Raw genomic sequence first — 24,927 nt, 5'->3', positions numbered from 1 at the left:
TCCCTGGCCTTCCATACATAGAACTGAATTCTAGAATTGTAGAGTTGGAAGGGACCCTGAGGAACATCTAGTCCAACCCCCTACATTGCAGGAATATGCGGCTGTCCCATACGGGGATCGAACTTGCAACCTTGGCATTATCAGCACCATGCTCTCCAACTGAGTTATTTCTCCATGTTGGACTCCAACTCCCATCAGCCTTAGCCAGCCCGGCCAGTGGCCAAGGGTGATGGGAGCTGTAGTTTGGTATCATCTGGTGGGCTGCAGGCTCCCCATCCCTGGTGTACACTCTAGGCTGTGGAGTGGGGAGGCGGACTAGGTGAGTCTTTGGGGAGAGTCACATCAGGTTTTCTGGATTCTTCCCTAGGTCGGCCTGCAGATACTGCCCATAGATGGGAACCCGCACAAGTCCTCAGCTTTCATTTGCCACCCTTCAGGCGTCACCAACTTGGAGTGCTCCTACGACGGGTGCCACCTCTTCACGACGGGGGGTAGCGACTTAACTGTGATGAAGTGGGACATTAATTTAGTGTAAGTTGCAACAGAGCTTTCACTTCCCCTGATCAATGCTGGGATGGTCAGCAAGGTTGACTTGCAGAGCAAACCACTGAGGGTTCTGGGAGGAGGGAAGCAGTTCAGTCCGATTTACATTTAAAGGGGGACTTAACTAATTCACACTTATCGAAACACAGCCATCCTTAGAAATTTTCACTTCTCCAAATTTTGCAGTGCAGTTCTACAGCCAAGTAATGTGCACAAAAATGTAAATACAAGGGTAATGTGTGCATTAAAACACATGTCTTAATTAAAATACATATATTAATTTCAGTTAGAGGGAAGTGCTTAGCGTAAATGTGTTTATTAGAAGAAATCCACAAGAAATGCTGGTGAGGACTTAAAAAATTATTTTAATGCAAACTGATGTGGAAATGTGGAGAAGTGAACTTATATTTGAAAAATGAGAAACTGGGAGAAACTGAGATGAAATTGACTTGCCCCCCCCCCACCTGAGAGTGCTCTTGTGTGTGGGTAAAAGGCATTATCCCAAACTGGCTGGGATGCAGGGCTGGCCCTATCTATTTACTTACTTGTTTGTTTATTAAATATATATACAGCCATACCTCGAGTTGAATGTGCTTCGGGTTGAGCACGTTTGAGTTGCGCTCCGCAGCAACCCGGAAGTAACGGAGTGCGTTACTTCTGGGTTTTGCCACTCGCACATGCGCAGACGCTCAAAATGACGTCACGCACATGCGCGGAAGTGGCGAAATGCAACATGCGCAGATGCGCCGTCGCGTCTTGCATTCTGTCGGGGATGCGAACAGGGCTCCGGAACAGATCCCGTTCGCATCCCGAGGTACCACTGTACTGCCCTTCATCCTAAGATCTCCTCAGGGCAGTTCACAGAATAAAATACAACAATAACCCTACCATTAAGCAAAGTGAGGTGGCTGCCTCAGGCCGTGGGGGCAGCCCCCTTGCTGTTTCCTTCCTGAGCCTCTACTCCTGTATCCACCTGCTGGAGGACAAAGCTGTGTATGGCCTGGCCTGCCCCCACATCATGAACCTGCTGTCCTTCAGCACAGGGGACACCCTCCCGTTGCCAGAACTGAAGTCGGATTCCCTTGACAGTACAGTCGCCACTTAAATGGATCTCAAGTAGCAGGGCTAGGAAGGGTGCTTATCTGCCTGAGATTTAGGAGAGTTGCTATTAGAGAACATGGGCCCCAGCGGCATAGCAAGCCCCTTTTTGGGGCACCGCTGGGCCTGCAGGGGGCCCGAGTTGCCACGTCCCTCCCAGGCACCATCCTGCTGGAGGGCACCCAGGAGGGACACGGCAGCTTGGGCCCAGTGCCGCCCAGGACGACCCACCCCTTGCGCATCCCCTAGCTATGGATAGGTGGTAGCTGAAAGCACTGCAGGAATTGCAGGATATTTTCAGCAGGTTGTGTGTGCTATGCCCGGGCATTCTGGGATGTGTTTTTTGTAGGGGGTGTTCAAATGCTTGTCACTTGGGGTGGGAGTGGGGTAAAAATGCTCCCCAGGACACTCCTGGCCGTCAGCTGTGGGGCCACTGCTGTAGGGTAGAGGTGGGGAACTTGTGGCTCCCGATAGGTGGTTGGTCAACATGGCCAGTCACCAGGGGTCATGGGAACTGAAGTCCCGCAACATCTGAAGGGCCACAGGTTCCCTCTCTGCCCCCTGCTTTAGGGCATCTGGCTAACTAGCATCAGAGCAAGCAGAAAAAATACAATTGCAGTGGGACAGCTGTACTAGTAATATTTTCTCCACGCAGGTTCATGCATGCACACTCTTTGTCTATGTGACTTAATCGGTTGGAGGTCCAGCCTGAGCAAGATTTAAACGAAGGCACTAGAATATAAATGATCCTTCTTTGTAATTGTTGGCTGGAGTCCAGGCAGTTTTGAACGGCTTTGTAGTTTGTTTATGGAGGAAGGAGCTTTATGAGCTAATTAGTGGTTTACTGCTGCCTTTGGCATCTTCTGTGTGTCTGCAATATTTAATGTCCAAGTTTAACTTAATTATATAGAGAAGCATCAAGCGTTTTGATCGCAGAAGGCACAGCCTTATTCAGGGTGCAGGCACATGGATCAAAATTTATGCTGCTCTTTGAGGCTGAAGCAAGAAGAAATATTGGAAATCACTCTGTGCATGCATGACACCAAGCCGTGGTTTGTTTTAACTATAGTTTGTTCAACAAGCTGCAGACCTTCACGCAGGTGGGCAAAGGTTTCTTTCCCCAAAGCATGGTTTGTTTTCCAGCTTGGCAAATGTCTGGGATGGGGCACTAACCAAACCATGGTTAAGCATGGCTGTTAGTTAAGCGTGGGCAGGACTGGAACAACGACAACATATTGATAAGGAGAATAAATTTACAATAAAGCAGGGCAAAATACCATTGCAATTACAAAGTGTAGAACTTCAGCAAGGCTTGCAAACAACCATACAAAAATAATTTGTAAGCCTTGCTGCAATTTACACTTTGTAATTGCAATGATTTTTTTTGTCTAACTTGAGCTAATGCTGAGACCATGTGCTGATTTATTGAATGAAGCTTTTGGGTTTCCTGAAGCGAAGAGTGAGAGCCAGGACAAGTGGGTTCAGGCTGACCAGAATATGCGTCCTTGAACTCTGGTCATGCTCTCGCTTGTCTGGATGGAGGGTAGAGAGGGACGTGTGTTTGTGTAGGAACCAGACTACTAAGGTAAAACCCACATTTATTGCTTCACCCACTTCTGCATCTGGCCCACTGGAGGTTGTTCAGAAGGGGATGTGGCCCTTGGGCTGGAAAACATCCTCCATCCCTGCTATATTCAATCATGCTGGGATATGCAGGGATTTTAGTTGCACAGAACTCCTCATCAGGTGGTGAGGGGGATATGAAGCACTCTTCAAGCAGCCCAGGCTCCACCCCGGTTCAGTTATCATCTTTTCATTAGTGTCTCCAGTGAGATCCTCAGATGCAAAGAAGGCAGTGCGAACTGGATTCTTGCCTTGGCTCCTGCAGGGATGGGCTTGGAGGCTGAAGGATTAAATTAAATTAAATTGAACTGCGGGAATTGAGGGCTTTCATTATTTCTGTGTGAGGTGTGTGTATGTGTGTAATGCCTAGAGTGAGACATGTGGACTCTTTTATATATTTATTTTTTTGTGTCTTATGGGGGTGAGGGATTGCTATTTCATGTGCTCAGACCAGAAGGGGAGGAGGGAAGCACACAGCTGGAAAATACAAAATCAGCACAAAACTATCCTATGTCCCCAGCCTCCTTGGAAATTCCACCTGTAGCAAGCAATCAGAAGCTTCTGTTTTTGTTGTGATTGTCCGTATGTTTTTAATAGATCATATATACGTGCGTACAGATGTCTCCCCACATACATGCGTTCAACTTGCGTGCAACCTCCTTCTATGTGTGGTGCTGGGAAATAAATAAATAGATTTAAATTGCGAAAAGGTGCGAAAAGGGCAAAAAACGGTCCAGAAAAAGGGGGGAAACTGCAAAAACCGCGGGAAAAGAGCTAGCAATCCCAGGAGCCTTTGTAACTATAATCCTATTGCAGCTTTGCACCAACCTCTGAGACGTGGAAAGTTGGAGATTGTGAAATCAGGTTTGGAGGGAGCGATTATGGTGGAGTTTGGCAGATTTTTGTGGATTTCCAGAGGTCTGGATGATGTTCTCCACTTTATGCGATTTCACGTACATGTGTGTGACATCATACACCCAGGGGGTGTGCAGCTGCCCCCCTAAATCAAGTACCAGGAAGGTGAGAGGACCCACACAGCTCCCACGTGGCCCAGCAATCCTGGAACAAGGGTTCAAGTCCCACCTAGGGGTGGCAAGACTCTTTTGCCAAGCAGCCAAGGGGAGGGCCGGGAGAGGCAACAATCACTGCATTGGTCATGTGGTCAGAAATGAGAAGATGGAGGTTCAAGCTCCCTCAGCTGGTAGAAAACAGCATGGTCCCACTCAGCTTTTGAATGCCAGTCAACAAAGTAAAAGGGGTGGAAATTGGGCCCATTTCTGGGGCTGGTGCAGAATTCTGCCCCCAACAGGATGTGGCGTGAAGGGGTAGAAGATACATCGTGGGGGTGCTCCTCCCCATAGCTTTCAGCAGTTCCACCTGTATATCTGATGTATTCTGCTGGCATGTTCATCAAGCTTATGGTATATCTCAAAGCTCTTCCTTCATACAGCAAAACTCAAGTATAGGATTGCACCCTTTAGGCTTTTTTGGAAGTGCACAGGATAATTTTAAGGACCTGTTTTTCAGTGCAGTAGGTGGGATGTGTGGGGCTCCTGTCTCACCCCTCTCCTCCAGCCGTGTCTTTGTTGCTCTCCTCCTAGTGCTCTGGAAGCAGCTTCTTTTCTGGGGGGTGAAGATTTGATCCCATTCTACAACCTTCTGGAAGGTGGCAGAGAGGGCGAGTTTTTCAAGGTAATGTAAGACTTGCATGCTTTCCTTATTTATAGCTTTGCTCCTCTGCCTTTCCGCGTCCACACCCTCAAGGCAGCTTACAATAAGTCGATAAATGAAATATATGTCACCAAAAAGCAGCAGTAGAACCGCATAGATAAAAAGTGACAGAGTCAAGCATCAGCCCAAGATGCAATGCTGCCTGAAGCAACTCATTCCATGCAGAGAAGCTGACTGGACTGGTGGCTGAATCTTACCCCAGTGCTCTAACCCCAGTGCTCTAACTTTGGCTTCCTGACCCCATCCATGCGCCTGCTGCTTCACCCTGGAGAGGGCCAGCCCTGGTGAGACAACAGGTGAAAGCAGCAGTCAAAAATAAGGAAAAGGACTGTGACTATATAAAGCAGAAAATAAACTTCACCTGAACCCTTAACGCTAACAGAAGCGGTACCAAGCAAACTTATCTGGGAAGAGCTTCCAACATTTTGTGCACCAGTGTAGAGAAAACTCTCCGGCAGCCGCCTTCCTATTTCAGGGCGAACGGGACCCGGCGGGCCTTGAGCCTGACCGGTCGTACTGCGGGGTCAAGCTGACTTGCTTGTGGTCAAGGGCCCCTACATTAGCTTACTGGGATTGGCATGGTTTGGACCACTGGGGCTAGCCATCACCGGGGTGAACCACATGAGCTTACAAGTGGACGTGGATGCCATATGCAAGGAATTTCTGGGGGTTTTCGATGGGAAATTGGGACAGTATACGGGGCCCCCCATTGCTCTACAGATGAGGAATTGGACCGACTCGTGGAGCAAGGAGTGCTGGAGCTGGTGCCTAATGCCCCCTGGGAAACCCCAATCGTCACACCCGTCAAGCCTAATGGTTCGGTACGCATCTGCGCAGACTACAAATGTACCATAAACAAGGCCCTCACGGCCCATGCCTACCCAGTGCCAGTGGTCAGCCATGTCCTTGCCACCCTGGCTGGGTCGAAAATTTTTGGCAAGCTGGACTTGGCCCAAGCATATCAACAGCTGCCAGTAGATGAGGCTACAGCAGAGGCACAGACGATTGTGACGCACAGAGGAGCGTTCAGGGTAAAGCGGCTGCAATTCGGGGTCAGCGTGGCACCAGGCATATTCCAGAATCTAATGGACTCTCTCCTTAAAGGGATTCCTGGTGTCACCCCCTTCTTCGATGATGTGTTGATTGCCGGGCCCACACCAGAGGAGTTTGAGGACCGCCTCCGCACCGTTCTGCACCGTTTTCAGACGGCGGGTCTCAAGGTGAAGCGGGAAAAATGTCTACTAGGAGTGCCTCAGGTGGACTTTCTGGGATTTATGGTGGACGCAGAAGGGGTCCACCCGACTGGGGACAAGGTACGGGCCATTTGTGATGCCCCAGCGCCCAAGAACAAGACTGAACTTCAGGCCTTCTTGGGACTATTGAACTTTTACCATTCCTTCCTTCCCCACAAGGCGGCAGTAGCGGAGCCCCTACACAGACTCCTGGACAAGCGGGCCCCTTGGGTGTGGGGCCAGCATCAGGAGGCCGCATTCCAGGCAGTCAAGGACTTGCTTGTCTCAAACTCGGTCTTGGCACACTTCGACGAGAGGCTGCCGGTGGTGCTAGCATGCGACGCCTTACCCTATGGCATTGGCGCTGTCCTGGGACACCAACTCCCGGATGGAAGAGAGGTACCGGTGGCATACTTTTCCCAGACACTCAACGAAACCGAGCGGAACTACTCGCAAATCGACAAGGAGGGTCTGGCAATCGTGAAGGGAGTAAAAAAATTCCATGATTTCTTGTACGGGTGGCCCTTCACCGTGGTGACTGACCACAAGCCGTTGCTTGGCTTGTTTGCCCCCGAAAAGCAGACCCCCCAAGTGCTGTCTCCTCGCGTCCTCAGGTGGTCAATTTTCCTTGCCAGCTACCAGTATGCACTGATTCACCGCCCTGGGAAGGCGATGGGCCATGCGGACGCCCTCAGCAGGCTACCACTACCGGAAACAGGCCCCGACCCAGCACCTGCATAAGAGGTTATGAGCCTGGAGCTGCTTCCCGACCGCCCCATTCAGGCACAAGAAGTCGCACACCATTCCAAGAAAGATAGGGTCATCTCCCGGGTCCTGGACTGGGTGTGGAGGGGATGGCCCAGCAGCAGCCCCGGGCCAGAATTCGCCGGCTACACAACCCGCAAACATGAACTGTCAGCCCACAAGGGGTGCCTGTTATGGGGAAGCAGGGTCGTTGTTCCCCAGCCCCTCTGCAAAAGGGTCCTCACAGCCCTACACGAGACACACCCAGGGGTAGTAAGAATGAAAGCCCTTGCCAGGAGTTATGTGTGGTGGCCGGGGATCGACGGAGAGATAGAGGCCTGCCAAGAATCCCGCCCAGATCCCCCAAGGGCCCCAGTCCAGTCCTGGGAGTCCGCCCGAGCACCATGGTCACGCCTGCATGTGGACTTCGCTGGCCCCTTTCAGGGGAAAACATTCTTCATAGTGGTGGACTCCTACACCAAATGGCTGGAAGTCGCACTGGTACCGTCCACTTCTACGTCCGCAGCCATCCGGGTACTACGCAGGCTGTTTGCAACCCACGGGCTCCCTGACACTCTCGTCTCAGACAACGGGACTGCATTTACGTCAGGAGAATTCCAAACCTTCACAGCGCAGAACGCCATCCGCCACATCCGTTCAGCGCCATTCCACCCGGCCACCAATGGCCAAGCAGAACGCATGGTGCGGACCACCAAGGACACCCTTCGCCGCATGACGCAAGGGGATTGGGAGTACCGCCTTGCCACATTCCTTCTAGCACAGCACAGCACCCCCAGCTCAACGACTGGCCGGAGCCCCGCTGAACTACTAATGGGTCGGCGCCTTGCAATCAGATTGGACCGCCTTCACCCCGATAGAGCTCAGGATGAGGTAGGGGTGGGGGAAGGCAGGAACCCCCGGACCTTCGAGGCCCAGGACCCAGTGTACGCAAAGAATTTTGGGGCAGGCCCTGCATGGGTACCCGCCACAGTCACCAGGGTCACTGGCCCCGTGTCGTACGAGGTGCTAACAGATGGGGGGCAATGCTGGCGCCGCCACTGCGACCAGATACGGCGACGATTCCCGGGAGAAAACCAGGAGGAGGAGGTCAAAGGAGTCCCAAGGGAACAGTGGGGCAGTGAGGCCCATAGAGCAGCAAGGGCAAGCAGGAGAGGCAGAATCAGTAAATACAGAGAGGACCCGTGAGGCCGAAAGGACACCGGAACCAGAACTATGACTGAGCGAGCAGGTTGCACCAGACCAAACAGCCCCATCACAGCCAGCATCCTTGGAACGCGAGCCAGAACCTGAACCCCAGACCAGGGAACACCCCAGGCCGCAACGCACACGTAGGCCGCCGGCATACCTTGAGGACTATGAATGCGACCTCCCGGGCAGGACTGGAACTTAGAGGGGAGGGGTGTTATGTACTGAATTGAATAAGATCCAAACTGCAGCAGTCTGATTGGTCCTAGAACAATAGGATCCAAAAGGCAGCAGTCTGATTGGTCCTAGAACAATAGGATTCAGAATGCAGCAGTCTGATTGGTCTTAGAACAATGCAGCAGTATGATTGGTTGGCAGGAACCACCCAATCATGCTCCAGATAGAAGTGAATCCACAACCTGATTGGCTTACAGTAGAATTCCAGAATTAGCCAATCATGTGCAGCCCATTGTGTAAATAATGTATATAAAGCAGACCCCTCAGACATTCATTCATTCCTCCTCACCACTATGAGCTGAATAAAGAGCATGAAATCACTTTGCGACTCTGAGTATATTTCACCCATATTGTTTCAGGTTTTAAAGTTCAAAAGATATCAGAAGAGCCTGGCTCCTGGATAAGACCCAAGGCACATCCTGTTCTCAAAGGAGCCAACCAGATGCTCGTTATGGGAAGCCCAAAAGCAAAGCAGAAGCACAATGGCACTCTTCCTTCTCATGTTCTCCAGCAACTGATATTCAGAGGCTGTCTCAGATACTGGAGGCACTATTGTATTTCAAATCGTGCTTCCAGTGAATGCTGGAGTAATATGTTCCTTGCTGCTGGGTCCCACTAGCAAGCCACGTTCTGCACCAGTTGAAGTTTCCAAATGCTTTTCAAAGGCAGCCCCATGTTTCACCTCCCCCAGATTCAAGTGCCCCATTGAAGGTCCCAGAACCCTGGAGCCAGCACTGTTTCAAGATCCAGCCATTATTGCATGTCCAGTTGGTTGCTTTGCACATGGGGCCATTGCATTTTACCATTTATACTTGATCACTTCCCCCCAACTACATGGTTCTTTAAAAGATGAAACATGAACCAAATGTCAGGGTTCAAGTTTAGAGGAAATGGTTATTAATGATATCATTTATCTAGCTATCTAAATCATCACCTTTTGTGTTGGCCATCTTCTACGGCAGTGTGTCCAACAACTCATGTAGCCAGGAAATCCTTCAAAATGTTTGGTCTAATCCCAATCTGAGCTGATTGGTTCCGTTCCTACCCTCTGGAGCAAGAGAAAAGAAATGTGCAAATGTACTGTATGTGGCAGTAAATGAATATTTGAAGGTGGCTACCCAGTTACCTCTCTTAACCATGTGCTCTCCAGGCTGAACAGACTCTGCTCCCTCACCTTCTCCTCATGGGCTATGTATTACATTTCCCCCTCCTCCAGGAGCTGGAAGACTATTTTTATTACGCTCAGCTGCGTCATCAAGGTATTGACACCATGGAACCCAGAAAGGTGTCCACACACATCCCTTTGGAGCAAATCCCTTTTGTCATGCGCGCCATGGGCTTCTACCCATCTGAGGAACAGGTCAGTATTACTACAGGGGAGAGTTGCACAAACCTGTGAGTAGGAACGGAATGGAAGAATCCATCCATTTTGGTTCTCTCCCCAGACAACACCCCCCGCTCCCAATGTTGGCCACAACTCGGTGTCACTGTGTCCTGACGTTGTGGGGCGTGCTGGGCACCCACCATGTGGGGCCTAAGTTTTGGCACCCCTATTTAGGGGGGTGTACTATATATGGGGAAATGGCTTGCAAAAAATTGTAAAGCATGAAAAATATCCTATTAAAATATGTATACGATCAGAAATTTGCACTAAATTTCTCAACGTATGCATACATATACTGACAGTAGTCTGCAGAAATGTTGAGAGATGAAGACTGGGGAAATGATCCATATAAGGGCCCTGTGCTGTTTTCCTGCTGTAAATTTCACCATTCCAGCTACAGTGGTACCTTGGGTTAAGTACTTAATTCGTTCCGGAGGTCCGTACTTAGCCTGAAACTGTTCTTAACCTGAAGCACCACTTTAGCTAATGGGGCCTCCTGCTGCTGCCGTGCCGCCGGAGCACGATTTCTGTTCTCATCCTGAAGCAAAGTTCTTAACCTGAAGCACTATTTCTGGGTTAGAGGAGTCTGTAACCTGAAGCATATGTAACCTGAAGCGTATGTAACCCGAGGTACCACTATATATGCCACTGAAGGTACTGTTCAGGTACTGCAAGCAGTGGTGATTGCATTTCCCCCCTCTTTTTTTCTGGGGGCTACTCAAGTACTGGTACCTTCCCCACCCCCCAATGCTAAAAGTGTGGCACGTACTGCAACACTTCATGCTGAGTACCAACAACTTTTTTCCTTAAAAAAAGAGGACTGAGTGGTTGGATATATTTTTGATGTGAAATTGGCACAGATACCTGCCATCTCAAGGTAGGGCTGAGAGAGACAAACCTGGAGAGCCACTGCCAGTCAGTGTAGACAGTACTGATAGACCAACGGTCTGATTCTGCATAAAGCAGCAGCTTATGTATTGAGCCAGATGGCACTGCATTGAAGAGAAGGGGTTTCCAGGGAGACCCAAAAGCTCCCTTGTAGGTTTTCTTGTGCATGCCTATTTTTTCAGAGCAATCCTATAGGCAGTTGCTCAGAAGCAATGAAAGTGTGCGTCAGTGATTGCAGCTGTATCTCTTCTGTCACTTAGGGATGGCGGAAACCACCAAAGGGCATTGCTGGCAGGTAGTCCTGAGGGTGGGAGAGACAGGGACAGAGCAGAAATAGTAGCAAAACAAGGTGCACGTTGTGGAAGCCCCACTGAGCAAAAAGTGTCCTTGTGTTTCAGGATTGCACAGGGCTGTGGAGACAGTTCAGCCCAAGCAGCATCTTCCCTTTGCAGGCTCTGTGTGTGCTTTAAAGAGAATGTGCCTGTTGGTGGCAGAAGGACAGGAAAAGCTCTTCAAGGGTGACCAAACATGTAGCCCAGTTCCCTGCGCATTGTAGCGTAGCGAGGAGGGTTCATGGCCTACTTCCCTCCGCTGAGCAGAAACGCGCAGGCACAATAAGAACAGCGCTGGAGCTGCCCCACTTTTATGAAACAGCCAGAGGGTGTGAAAAGAGAACCAGCTCTTCTCCCCACCCCACTAATCCTTTGCGACTCCTTTCCCCCTGTGCATGTCATATCCTTGGAAAAATGACTCTTGGGGATGATGAGGGTCGTGGAGAGAAACTGATATTTCTAATTTTATGGCGGGAGCAGTAATTATTATAATAGCCTTGCAAGTGGTGTCACTTCTCTTCTTCCTTCTCATTCATAAATCTATTTTCACTCCTAACAGAATCTGTGTTCTCAGGACCAGATCTGATTATCTGGTATCTGTGGCTGGTAAATCACCACCTCTGTTTTTCCTTTTCAGGAGGTTTTTATTGAGGGGTGTGTGCATTTATTTATTTATTTGATTTCTTAAAACGTATATGCCACATGGTTGTGAAAAACATCAAATTGGTTTTTTTTAAAAGAATAAAGCAATGACATTACCAGTAAAAACAACTAACAGCAGATTAAAATGCACATTAACTTTCCACATATCTGGGGAAGCTTCTCTAAACAAAAAGGTTTTTAGCAGGTACTGAAAAGAGTCTAGTGACAGTGCCTGCCTGATGTCAATATACAGGGGGTTCCAAAATGTAGGTGCTGCCACACTAGAATTTGGATTCCTTATAAATTCAGAACATCTGTAACAGTGCCAGTTCTGCAGACTGAAGCAGTTGAGTGGGCATATAGCGGGTTACTAGAGAGAAGCAATTCTTCAGCTTCTACCCCAATACCCAAGTTTCTAAAAGTTAAATCTCTAGTTGGGGAAGGTTCATCATTCTCTAGGGTTCATCCCTTCTCTAGGGTTCTCCAGGGTTCATGACTTCCAAGCTTGCATCTCCTTGAGCTCTTTAACACTGCTGAAGTATGGTTTTTCCACAATTATCTGGAAGCAGAATTAAAATAGAGGTTCCACGCAGCATTTGCTTGTTCATATAATATTAAACCATGGTTTAATTTTATGTCTGAAAAAGGCCGTTTGTGCAAACAATGCTTTGTGTGGTTTTTCTGCTTTTCTGGACAATTATCAGATGCTGCTCCAAACAGTGGCCCACAAGGGTGGAGCAACATTAGAAACAATGGTCTGTTAATTCAGATGTAACAGCAAACCAGTTTGCTTAAACTGAACTGTATTGTATTTGTATATTTTACTGATTTTGTAAACCACCCAGCAGACTTTGGTACACAGATGGCATAGAAACGGAACAAATATATATTTGGACATCATTGCAAACAGCGGCAGCCAAATGGGTAAGACTCAGAGGGAACATCATGCAAACCATTTATTCCCAGTCCTTCTGAGCATGGGTTGGAGGGCTGGGAAATGTGACCTCTCTAGGCGGCAAAGTGTTCCTTTTTCAGTGGCCATGAAATGTCTTTTATTGTTGCCTTGGCGCAGAATGTCAAAGCATTCCAGTGGCGTCAGCATCTCCATTTACAAAGGCACATTTTTATTCCTTTAGATTGAAGACATGCTAAATGAAGTCAAATTCAGTGAATATCTGGAGACCGGCATGCAAGTGACCGACATCAATTTAGGCGACTTTATCAAGCTGTATGTGAATCACCGGCCTGCCTTTGGGCTCTCACTAAAAGAAATAGAAAATGCCTTCCAAGTGCTGGGCTATGAGAATGAGAACAGTGAGGTGGCCATTAGTAGGGATGAACTGCTGTTGCTGCTACAACAGAGAGGTGGGCCTCAACCCAGAGGAGGGCAGCATTGGCCCCAAAATGGATTTGTCACAAAGCTAACAGGTTGTGTTTTTACCTTATTTGACCCAGGAGAGCATTTCACAGAAGAGGAGCTAGCAGAGTGCCTCACCACTTTGCTGGGCGCAAATCCTGAGGGGGGCCGCTCGGAGGTTGGCACCTACGACGCTACAGGTACTTGGCTACAGCAGTGGCGGAGGAGCCCTCTCTGGCTCCTGGGGCAGGGCAGCCTGTACGGAGTGTGCATGTGCGGCATCCTGCACATGCGCATGCCATACAGAATGCCGCACATGTGCATTTCGTATGGAATGCCGCACTCCTTACGGGCTGCTGCTCGTGCTGTATGGGTTGTATAGGCTGCCACACATGCGCAGTCCATACAGGCTGCCGCTTGCACGGCAACTGTATGGAGTGCGCATGTGCAGCAGCCCGTACAGACATATGTGCAAGCGGCAGCCCGTACAGACTGTGCATGTGCAGCATCCTGTACGGAGTGCGCACGTGCAGCATCCCGTACGGACTGTGCATGTGCGGCGTCCCGTACGGACTGTGCATGTGCGGCATCCCGTACTGAGTGCGCATGTGCGGCATCCCGTACAGAGTGCGCATGTGTGGCATCCCGTACGGTTGCTGCACATGCATAGTCCGTATGACCGCTCTATAGCTGGGGGGAGGCAGGGGTCATCTTGTCACCCCCCCGCCCCCCCACTTTGTACGCCCCTGGGGTTCACTTACTGTGAAAACATCAGCAGAATGAATGATGCAGCCTAGTGTAAGCTGTTGAGGGGAGAGCCGGGTGCAGATGCAACATCATTATCTCCGTTGTCCTGAATCCTAACGTCCATTTCAATGCCTCTCGCCTTTCAGGTGCAGATGCCTTTATTGAGGAAGAAATTCCAGAGGAAATCACAGCCACGCACTTCATAACAGACATTCTTGACTTACCAATTCCTGAGCCCAGACGGACAGAGACGGAAACAACAAAGACCACAAATGAACCTGAATCTGGGAGCAGCACTCTGATCATTAAATCTTAATGGCCGCTGATTGTTCTTAAGCCTTAAAAAGAAAACACATTGCTGTAGCTGCATAAAAAAATTATTATTTTTTTGCATCACTTTAGAAATTGTATTTTCTTTTGAAATAAAAATGATCAGAGCCAGGGTCATGGAAGATGAAGGATTTTTTCTGGTGATAACAGAATAAATGATGGCAAGGAGGGATCTGCAGTCCATGATAGGAAAAGAGGTGGTAAGGGAACACATAGCTGCATCACTCTCTTGACTCATGTTGATTGTGGTCCACCAAGACCCCTTGGTCCCTTTCACGTGCACTGCTAGTAAGCCAGGTGTCCTTCACCCTATATTTGTGCATCTGGTTCTTCCTGCCTAAGTGCAGAACCCTACATTTGTCCCTCATGAAATTCATTTTGTTACTTTGGGTCCAGTCCTCCAATCTGGGTCATTTTGAATTCTGATTCTGTCTAAGGCATTAGCTATGCACCCCAAGCTTGGCATCATCTGCAAAATTGATTAGCGCACCTTCAGTTCCTTCATCCAAGTCATTTATAAAGATGTAGAACAACCACCAAAGGGACGCGGGTGGCGCTGTGGGTAAAACCACAGTGCCTAGGACTTGCCGATCGCATGGTCGGCGGTTCGAATCCCCGCGGCGGGGTGAGCTCCCGTCTTTCGGTCCCAGCTCCTGCCCACCTAGCAGTTCGAAAGCACCCTTAAAAGTGCAAGTAGATAAATAGGTACCGCTTTATAGCGGGAAGGTAAACGGCGTTCCGTGTGCTGTGCTGGTGCAGGCTCGCCAGAGCAGCGATGTCACACTGGCCACGTGACCCGGAAGTGTCTGCGGACGGCACCGGCTCCCGGCCTCTTAAGTGAGATGAGTGCACAACCCTAGAGTCTGTCAAGACTGGCCTGTTCGGGCAGGGGTACCTTTACCTTTACCTTTAGAACAACAACGGGCCCAGGACAGAACCCTGCGGCATCCCACTGGTCACCTTTCCCCAGGATGACAAGGAACCATGAATGAGCCTGGGTCAGCGGGTGCAAAATACTTGCCTGGCCCTGGCAAAACCACGCTGCACCACTGCCTCAAAGGACACAGTTAATCTGCATACTTATTAAACTGACTTGACAAGCAGTTTCTATACAGCACAAATCTCCCAGATCTATGCATTATTTAGTTCATTCATCAGCTACCTTCCGTACAACAATCTTAAGGCGATGATGTATATAACAAGAAACTGTGAGTGAAAAACAAAAAATTCAGTAGGACACAGGGACAATGCAAAGTGCATTTAAAAGCAAAACAGGCACCACATGAAGCAGCCCCTTCTCGTGAACCCGCTTCGAGACCGTCCGTGTTTGTGTTTGTTTTACAATAGCTGTGTATAAATTTTATGAAGGAAATAAATAAATGCTGAGGTAAACTCATCGAGCTGGAAGAAGCCAGGTGGGAGACAAAAGGGGTGGGGGGCCGGAGGAAACCCCCAAGCGCAGGCATAGGGAAACGCGGCCCTCCATATGTTTTGGGACTACAACTCCCATCATCCCTAGCTAACATGACCAGTAGTCAGGGATGATGGGAGTTATAGTCCCAAAACATCTGGAGGGCCGAGTTTGCCTATGCCTGCCCCGGTGTTTCGGAGGAAAGCGCAGGCATCGCCGCGTCCGGCCAAGGGCGCTCGCCTCACACCGAACTGCGGCGCGGCGCCGCTTCCCTCAGAGGACAAAAGCGCGGGAACGCCCCTCCCCCCGCCCCGTTCCCGCCCCCCTCGCCTTGGGGGTGGAGCTAAGGGCGCGCGTCCGCCGGGTTGGCGCCTGCGCAGTGCCCCGCTCGCCTCGCCTCCTCCTCCTCCTCCCTCCGGGGCGGAGCCAGCGAAGGCGCCTCCGTCGTGCGTGCGTGCGTGCGGGGGCGCTGCCGCGGAGCGAGCCGAGCGAGGACGGAGCTGCCTCCGCCTCCGCCTCCTCCTCCTCCTCCCGCTCCCAGCCTCTGCCGGTGCGGGCCCAGCAGTGCGAGAGGGAGCGAGCGAGCGAGCGAGCGCGGGAGGGAGGGAGCGCGCCAGCCAGCCAGCCAGCCGGAGTCCGGGCTCTCGCTCGCGGCGGCGGCGGCGGCAGCATGTCGGGCCGGTCGGTGCGGGCCGAGACCCGCAGCCGCGCCAAGGATGATATCAAGCGGGTGATGGCGGCCATCGAGAAAGTGCGCAAATGGTGAGCGAGGCTGAGCCGCAGGGAGGAGGAGGAGGAGGCGGCTTTGTTTTTGTCTCGAGATTTATTTATTTTTTAAGGGGGGGGGCGTGTGGAGTGAGAGAAGGAGAAAGGGGAGAAAGGAAGAGGGGCGGCGCGGGGGGTGTCGGCGCCCCCCTCCCTCCCCAGACAGGCCAACATTTCTCCTTGCCTCCGAGTAGGTGGGTGGGAGTCCCATTGTGAAAACACCCACACCCACACATGGGGCCTACTCATCTTTTCTCCCCCCCCCCAATATGTCTTACCCCCCCCCTCCAATATGTCTTCTATCTCTCCCCTCCCTCAGTTTCCACCAGATACCCTTCAGGGCTTTCTCCTTTTCGCCCCTCCGCCCGCTCATTGTTGAACCCCCAGGCTCTCCCCCCCCCCCTACCCAGTTCCTAGTACAGACCCCTTAGTGCTATCCCTCCTGAGTCGCCTTCCTCCCCCCCCATCTATTCCCCCCAAGGCAGCTTGGGGGCTCCTCCCACCTCCGTCCTCTTGGGAGGCTTCTCCCCTCTTGCACATAAGTTGAGCACACACCGCAGCAGCAGCGTCCCCACATCCTCAGGGCTTTTCTCCCATCTCCTTTTCCCTTGGCTTTCCCCCTTCGCCTCTTGGTGCTGTGCCCCTTATTGGTTGTCTTCTTTCTATAGACCCCCCCTAGAGTTGGTCAGTGAGAGTCCCTCCAAGGCAGCCTGGCAGCCTTACTTCTTGGACCCCCTCCCCCCCTTTGTTGGGGTCTTCCCCTTGTGGTCAGCTAGAAGTCCCCCCGGCACCTATTTTTTCTTTTTTGGGTTCTTTTTCTGACTTCAGTTTCTTATGCATATATTTCTTTGTCCTTCTCTCACCCAGTCCCTTGGGTTTTTGTCCCACCCCTTACCCTTCCATGGTTTTTGCTCAGCAACCCCACCCTCAACTCCTTGATTAACTTCATAGAATGGCAAAGTAGACCGCGAGGGTCATCTAGTCCAACCCCCTGAAATGCAGGAATCTTTTGCCCAATGTGGGGTTCTCCAGCCCACCGCCCTGTGTTTAAGAGTCTCATTCCCTATGGACTGAGCTATCTCTGATCCTGTGTATCATATCTTAGTGCAATTTGGGTGCCTTTTCTTTTACAGATACCTGGGTCTTTCTCCTTACTAAATGCTTCCTATTTTCCTCCATTGTAATTATTTTAAGGTTTTCTTTACCCATGTCTAGCCCCCCCCTCCCAATTTTTCACTGTTAGATCTTCTTAAACCTCTCCCTTGGTCTTACGTATTTCCTTCCACCTGTCTCTCTTCTCTTCATTGCCCCTTTAGCCATAAACTCATTTGGCAAATGCGTCGGGATGGATTCCTTGGTTGGCCTCCATGCAAGCATCTTCTTCCTGTCAACTTTCTTCTTGTCCCCAAGAGATGCTTCCCACACCCACTGGCTGTGCGTGCTCCCTGTTGTGTGAGATAGATCAATATTCTCACCATTCCACATCCTGTTCGGCTGAATGTGGCAGGAGGCAGAGGAGGACTTCTCTCTCCAAACTCTTCTTTCCTCTTTGAACCCAATATGACCTCTTCCCCTCCCAACTGCCCCTTGACCTAGATTTGAAGCATTCTTAGACCAGTCATTCAATTTTTTATATATCTAGCCCAGGACAGGCTCTTCAGTGTCTTGGGCAGAGGTTTTTCCCCTGAAGTTGAGATCCTTTTAACTGGATAGAGACTGAATCTGGGGCCCGTGACTGTGCTGTAGCCTTTGTGAGCTCTTCTCCCTACCATGAATTTTACAGACACTCTTTACCATCACTTTGTTCAGTGTGTGTGCGCTACTGCTTTCTGTGGCTATTCACACAATATATTTCTTAGAATGTGCATGGCAGCACCTTCCCGATATCCTCTTGGTGAGCTGTCTCCTGCTTCACTGGGGGGGGGGGGGGCAGATCCATCTTCTGCACACTCCAATGATCATTTGCTGTTGTAGCTCCTTTTATCCTTGTGCACCTTCTTTCTGATACCCCCTGAAGTGTAGTACTGCTTTCGCTTGGCTCCCTTGCGCTTTTGTTTGGTTGGTGAGAAAGAGAACAATGTGCTTTGTGAATTGTGATCTGTGGGTATTTCCTTTTTTTATTTTATTTTTAATTCAGAAGGGAGAGTACATTATGGTGAATAGGCAGGTATCAGAAGTGACTTGGACTTTCATCTTTCTTTTCAAAATCCTCATGCACCTTTAAGTGTGAATGGTTGTTTGAAATGCTTCTCACACATTTCAGAGGAAAATCTTAAAAGTGATAATTCTTGAAATCCTAGTTAAAGTTTAGAATGCGTATGTGTTCCGATATTTTAATGGGAATGGGTCAACCAAGTGAACGTATTTTAAAGATTTTTAGTTTTGTGCTACAAATCACATTGGTTCCAGCTTGTATTGTTTAATTCTAAAATCTGAGTGGAGCTATACAGGGAGGGTGTAATTGCTACTTGAATTTGTTTGAAATTATATAATTAAAGGTTGTAACCTTGGTAGAATTGCCCTCTTTTGTTAAATCTTTACAACGTTTTAGCATTTTTATTCTTTTGTGGGGTTTTTGTGTAGTTTTTATTGTGAAAATCATTGTGGCACAGCTAAACAATACAGCGAAATGGTTATTGAAGCACAATAGGCAATCAGTGTGCAGTTTGGTATTTTTGGATCAGATAACATAGTATGAATGTAATTCAAGACAGGCTTATTTTGTAAAACAATGTGATTGAGTTTTTGTTACACCAATGCACAGCTCATAAAAAGCAGAAATCATTGGATTCAAGGGTTTTGTGTTGGATAAAATAGTTCTTCTATAGGTATATATTATAAACAAGCAGAATACAGAAAAAGCAGTTAGTATCCTTCTTTTCTTCCCAGAGTGGATGTTTGCAGTTTTAAAAGCTGTGATGTTTGTGAGCAGTCCAGTTCAAATTGCAATGGGCAAATAGCTAAAAAGAGTCTTTTCTGATGCAGACTGAGAAGAGGAATTCAAAATAGAAATCCAAGCCATTGTGTTGAAAAGCCGAAACACTGCCAGCCTTGTAGTCTTAATGATAGTACAAAGTTCTAGGAATAATGCTTTTGTTGTGCGCTTAAGAAAATGCACTTCGCTGGCACGCACTTTTAGGAGCCTAACATAATGCAGGGAGAGATGGTGATGCTCATTGTCAGCATCATTGTAGCTGGGTGCTTGATGCTCCATTTGTTTTTTCAAGGCAAGTGTGCGTCTTGTTTCCTTTTGTCGTTCTTTGCCAAAAGTGTGGAGAAGAGAAAATTGGAGCCTTGCTTCTTGTTTAACAAATAAGTCAAGTGAAACTTTTTTGCCAGCATCTTCTGTTGTCATAGCAACTATGCACAGGTGATCACACTGGCTCATTCCTCCAAGAACAGAGTGATGGGGAAAGCCATAGAAATTTTGCAGACTTCAATCCTGACATAGCAGCCTTCCAGTTGCTGTGGGAAACCTAGTCAGATCCTTAAAAGGATTGTTCATGTCACAAGTTTATGTAGATCTTGTTCTTCAGATGAACAATGTAGGACCCCCCCCCCTCTATTTTTTCCCATTGGGGAACAAGAACAAGAAGAAATGTACAAACCTTTACTAATGTGCAGTGATAGGTTGGTGGATATTTCTGCATTCTGAGATGAAAGATTGTTGGCATGAAATTTAATGTCTTTACATGCCTTCTGTGTGCTGCACTGTATTGAAGACTTCAAGCTTGCTATTGCTGAAGACACTTTGCGTGGTATGGCACTGGGTCCCAACATACGTTGGGCCTTCTCAGTAGTGGCCCCCGCCCTGTGGAACACCTTCCCATCAGATGTCAAGGAAATAAGCAACTATCCTATTTTTAAAAGACATCTGAAGGCAGCCCTGCTTAGGGAAGTTTTTAATATTTAATGCTGCATTGTTTTTAATATTCATTTGGAAGCCGCCCAGAGTGGCAGGGGAAACTCAGCCAGATGGGCAGGGTATAAATTATTATTATTATTATTATTTATTATATGTTGGGTACAGTTCTGTGCATGCATGCATGCACATGTGCGTGCGTGTATGCAGAATGAGAGAGAGAGATGGTGCTGGAGGAAGAAAAACCCGCCTGAAGCAGTCATGGGAAAATAGCATATACATGTATACATACAGGCATACATACATACATACATACAGGCATACATACATACATACATACATATACATACATATACATATACATAAAGGCATATACATATATCTCTCACTGGAAGGTTGTTGCAGGCAAAATGTTCTACAAAAAGTTATTCCATTGCTGTTACCAAGTGTGATTAATGAATGCTGGCAAACTTGGGGAACCCAGTAGTTTTAGCAGTCATTGGCTACCTTTGATGGTTCAGGTGTTTGGATCGCTCTCTGCGTCCTAAACCGTTGAGAACAGACAAGTCCTTCTCAATCAGCCTGGCTACTGACACTGGTTTCTTCAACCTCCAGTCAAACATCTGCTTGAGACAGAAAGGTTTATTGTTCAGTATTCATGTGGTTTGATGGTGTTGATTGTCTGTGGCTTGAGGATTAGAGAAAGATTTTTTTCCTTCTGAGGCACATGGATTTCTGGATTTCTGCTTGTTCAAGGTGTGCATCTGTGTCGGCGATGCAGCCTTCTGTTTATCAGATGGATACGCTATACCTTTGAAAACTCTAAAGTTGTATCTTAGGCATGAGGTTAAATAGGGCCTTGAAGGCAACCTATGATGAAAATGATTTATTTCAGTGCCAAAGCCTGTTGAGTATTTCTCATGTGTATGTGTTATGTTCACCTTTTTATTTGATATCTATATGCATGGTGCAGGCCATAGAAACCAGGTGACCCTATTACTAGTAGAAATAGTTGTGTTTAACAATGTGCTTAATCATATTGATATGAGTGATACTTAGGCATATCTAATTTACTCTGGCTTGTGTCCATAACCAGTTTGTAGAAGGATTTTTATATTAATCTACCTTTTGCTTAGGTCCATATTAAGATAATGTGTTAAACTAGAAAAGTATGTCGCTTTTTATGCATAACTGAACTTGAGATTAAAACACGCCCCGATTTTAAAGAAGCTTAATTTGACCAAGATGTGAAAAATCATTGGGCTAGTCTGCTGAAATGGTGTGGTGCAGTTAGCCAGATCTATGGGGGTCAGTTTCTGTGCAAAAGAGGTGCAACCCGATCTGTTTGCGCTGCTGCATACCTAATCCTAGTGCACCCCCAAAATCTTTATGCACAAGTGTAGCAGTCCCTGACCCTAGTTGGCCTCCTCCAGCTTCCCTGGAGGAAAACAAATGTCATTGTGCCCCCTTATAGGCCATTCACAACACAATAGAGAAAGGTCGAGATAAACTAAGAAACAGAGGTACTACTGCCAAGTGAAATGCTTACAGGGAGGAAAAAATATTAGAAAGTGTTAATTTTAAAATACTGATGGTGATGGTAGGTAAAAAGAAGAAATACCCATCTTAAGTAGTCATGGGAAATAGTAAAACAGATCAGATAGCAGCCTATGTGAAGTAGAATCCTAATCCTGCTCGAAGAAACTGCTGATTTCCCGTTTTTTCTTTATTATTCAAGATTGCAGAAGGCATATGCGTCCCTAAGTATCATTCATACAAATTATAATCCATATTGCGCTCAGCAAGCCCTATTCCATGCATACTACCCCATGCAGATTTTGGTATATCAAAAATGTTTGTGGAATGGGGAACTGTAATTAAAATAGAGTGCTTCCAATTAGATACTGCTTTTTGAAGGACAGGTCAGTGAAGCAGCATTGCTAAACTGGAGGAACTAATTATCTATTTGCTAAAGTTTGTAAGCTGTCATAGAGGCTGAATAGGACATACTGTTCAGTCGTACCTCGGCTCCCAAACACCTTGGGAGTCAAGCGTTTTAGCTCACGAACGATCAAAAACCGGAAGTGAGTTTTCCAGTTTTCGAATGTTCTTTCGGAAGCCAAATGTCCAACGGGGCTTCCTGCAGCCAATCAGAAGCCACGCTTTGGAAGTCGAATGTTTCGGAAGTCGAACAGACTTCTGGAACGGATTCTGTTCGACTTCCGAGGTATGCCTGTCCTGGGACATAGAGTTTCTATTCCATATCCTTACCAGTGTCTCTATTCCCTCAGGTTCCCTGATTCTTCAAGCGTTCTGTCCCTTGGCCCAAACCCAAAGAACCGTGCAGCTAACACTGCATGCTCAAGGGGACTTTGGACTTGTATTTCTTAATAAAGCAATGGGAAACTGCTTTTGAATCTTAAGGAAGTTTCATAAGAGGTTTGTACTGAGAGGCGTGGGATACTCAAAGAAGAAGACGTTAGTCTGCTGGGCACATCTCAGGCAGCTTGTTAAATCTTGTTTTTTTTCAACATATGTAGGCCTGAGTTCAGTGCTCTAGATCATCTACATTAGTGGTGGGGGACCTCTAGCCTGGGGGCCAAATGTGACCCTCCAGGCCCTTGTCACTCTTCCTAGCCACACCCTTCACTGCCCCTTCTTCACCTCCTCCTGGAGTGTTTTTGCCTGGCTGGAATGTGTCCTGGAGCTCTGATAATGTCCTCTGCTTACCTGGAAGGAAGATAGAGAGGGATGTGTGAGTGTGTGGACTAGCCAATGGGTAAAATAGCGCCCCCTCGCACTGGCAGGTGACCCCCAGATTGTTGCCCACAAGGGAATGTGTCTCTTGGGCCAAATAGAGTCAAATCAACATAATTAAATGAAGACTCTCAAATATCAGGGATAACTTTCACTCTAGATTTTATTTTTAAAAAATACTAACATAGGTTTCCTCCTGTATTCTACAGTTGATCGAGTGAAGATGCTGTTTGTGGCTGCTTTGAGATGCTAACAGGTATATTGAACTTTTGGTTTTCAAATGCAGCATCTCTAATACATTGTGGAACAGATTCCGTTTAAATGTTGTTTTTATAACTAGAAACACACAGGTGTCTTGTGTTCAAGAGAACAGTGATAGGTTCATTCTTCCATTGGCTTAATTGCTTAATTACATTACACATGCAGCCTTATGTAAACTGCTGAAGAGCTCTTTTTTGATTAAGCGGTCTATAAATTTTGTTAAATAACAAATTACGTTTAGAACTCAAATTTAGAGTGTGTTCTACGTTAGTGATTTTCTTTCAGTAGTAGGTCAGTGCATTGGATTTCAGAGCACTGATAAACACTTCAGGGCATTGAGCTTTAGGAATGGAGAATGGCTCTGTTGGATCAGAATGTTAATATAATAGATAAAATACATGTTTTCAGAAACACCATTGTAAGAAATGCTGCTGTAAGACACTATACACTGTTATGATGTGGATGGCCCCTGTTTCTAGATAGTCTTTGTCTTCACCCTTTTCTCTATGATGAATAGCTAGTAGGTGAAATAAAGCTATGGGGGGATTGCTGCTAATTTTCATAGTGTCTCTCATTTAAAAACAAAAACAAGCTTTGTGATATCACAGAAATGATAAAAAGATAATGTGGACCTCTTTCCATTCTATTGTTGCTCTTAAAATTCCACTCAACCTCTCACATTCTGTTCTACAAATTAATACTTCTGGCCCATCAGGGAATCTTGTTTCTCCCCTTCCAGTGTAGCTGCTTTTGTTACTCATACTTGCTGGGACTTGCAAGGAGTTGAGTTCCAGTTAACTGTACATGTATGTGTGCTATATCATGCGGAAATTTAATGGGGTGCTTCAGACATAACACAAGACAGTGGTTTGGCATTGATTGAGTGAAGAGTGAGCAGTTTGGGGTTTGGGTGCCTCACGTGAAGTGATTACCTGGTTTGAGGCATACCAGGGCTTGCTCATTTGCCTGAACTGGCAAGCTCTGGTTTAGCATTTGAGTTTCATGTGTCATGTATCCTTCCAAAATTTTCCTGTCTAAGCCTGACAGCCTCCCATTGTAGAAAAGCTCTCCAGCTGCTTGGATTTTGCAGTGGGGATTGGAGGGCATACCTACGCTGCCATGTGGTATTCCTGTCTCTAGGAATTTGGAGTTAGTTGGTATACCTTTATACTTTGAGAAACACTTAAAATTGATTTCGGTTACGTTTCCCCTCAAATTAGATATTATCTGCTGTTGTGAACATACTAAATGACCAAAACATTGTGTTCAGTGCATGTGCTCTCTGGATGGGTAGGTCTCTCTCTCGCTCGCTTTGTCACTTTTGCTTGTTGGGCTGTGCCAACAAGAACCCTCAAAATGGCAGAGGTATCTGCTGGTTTTAAAAGATAACATGTCTCCTGTATTAAATGCAGACAACTCTACACATCATCGTATGTTCTCAGGTCCCTAGAGAACATACAACCAATTTGAATAGGTTGTTACAGACCTTCCACAATATATACTTCCACGTCACTTTTTAATGTGCTATTTTGAAACTAACGTGTTTTCTTTTTGTAGGGAGAAGAAATGGGTGACGGTTGGTGACACATCCCTCAGGATTTACAAATGGGTACCAGTAACAGAGCCCAAAGTAGATGATGTAAGTATTTCAAGCAGTGTTAGAAACTGAGATATAAAAGCCAGGAGCCCGAATGGCTCCTGGAACCTGGCTTATAGGTGCAAAAACAGCACGGCTAGTTGCCATCTGCCCCCCCCTCCAAACGCAGCAGCACTTCTT

The 24,927-nt window shown here is 47.6% G+C and overlaps 2 protein-coding genes across 2 annotated transcripts in view; both read left to right on the top strand.

Annotated features, from left to right (window-relative positions):
- CFAP251 (cilia and flagella associated protein 251) overlaps positions 1-14,157 on the top strand; it is a 38,207-nt gene extending 24,050 nt beyond the window's left edge. Inside the window, exons 17-22 of the mRNA XM_028710353.2 lie at positions 368-531; positions 4,866-4,956; positions 9,631-9,774; positions 12,797-13,025; positions 13,116-13,217; positions 13,911-14,157. Coding sequence (XP_028566186.2) covers positions 368-531; positions 4,866-4,956; positions 9,631-9,774; positions 12,797-13,025; positions 13,116-13,217; positions 13,911-14,080 — 900 coding nt within the window. The 3' untranslated portion in view covers positions 14,081-14,157. The remainder of the gene's footprint in view (positions 1-367; positions 532-4,865; positions 4,957-9,630; positions 9,775-12,796; positions 13,026-13,115; positions 13,218-13,910) is intronic.
- Positions 14,158-16,021: 1,864 nt separating this feature from the next.
- Positions 16,022-24,927, top strand: part of BCL7A (BAF chromatin remodeling complex subunit BCL7A) — a 28,893-nt gene continuing 19,987 nt past the window's right edge. The window contains exons 1-2 of the mRNA XM_028710132.2: positions 16,022-16,267; positions 24,708-24,789. Of these exons, the coding sequence (XP_028565965.1) occupies positions 16,176-16,267; positions 24,708-24,789 (174 nt within the window). The 5' untranslated portion in view covers positions 16,022-16,175. The remainder of the gene's footprint in view (positions 16,268-24,707; positions 24,790-24,927) is intronic.

The sequence above is a fragment of the Podarcis muralis genome, chromosome 16 (assembly GCF_964188315.1).
Source record: "Podarcis muralis chromosome 16, rPodMur119.hap1.1, whole genome shotgun sequence".
NCBI classification, from domain to species: Eukaryota; Metazoa; Chordata; class Lepidosauria; order Squamata; family Lacertidae; genus Podarcis; species Podarcis muralis.
This window is presented reverse-complemented; position numbering and strand designations above follow the sequence as displayed.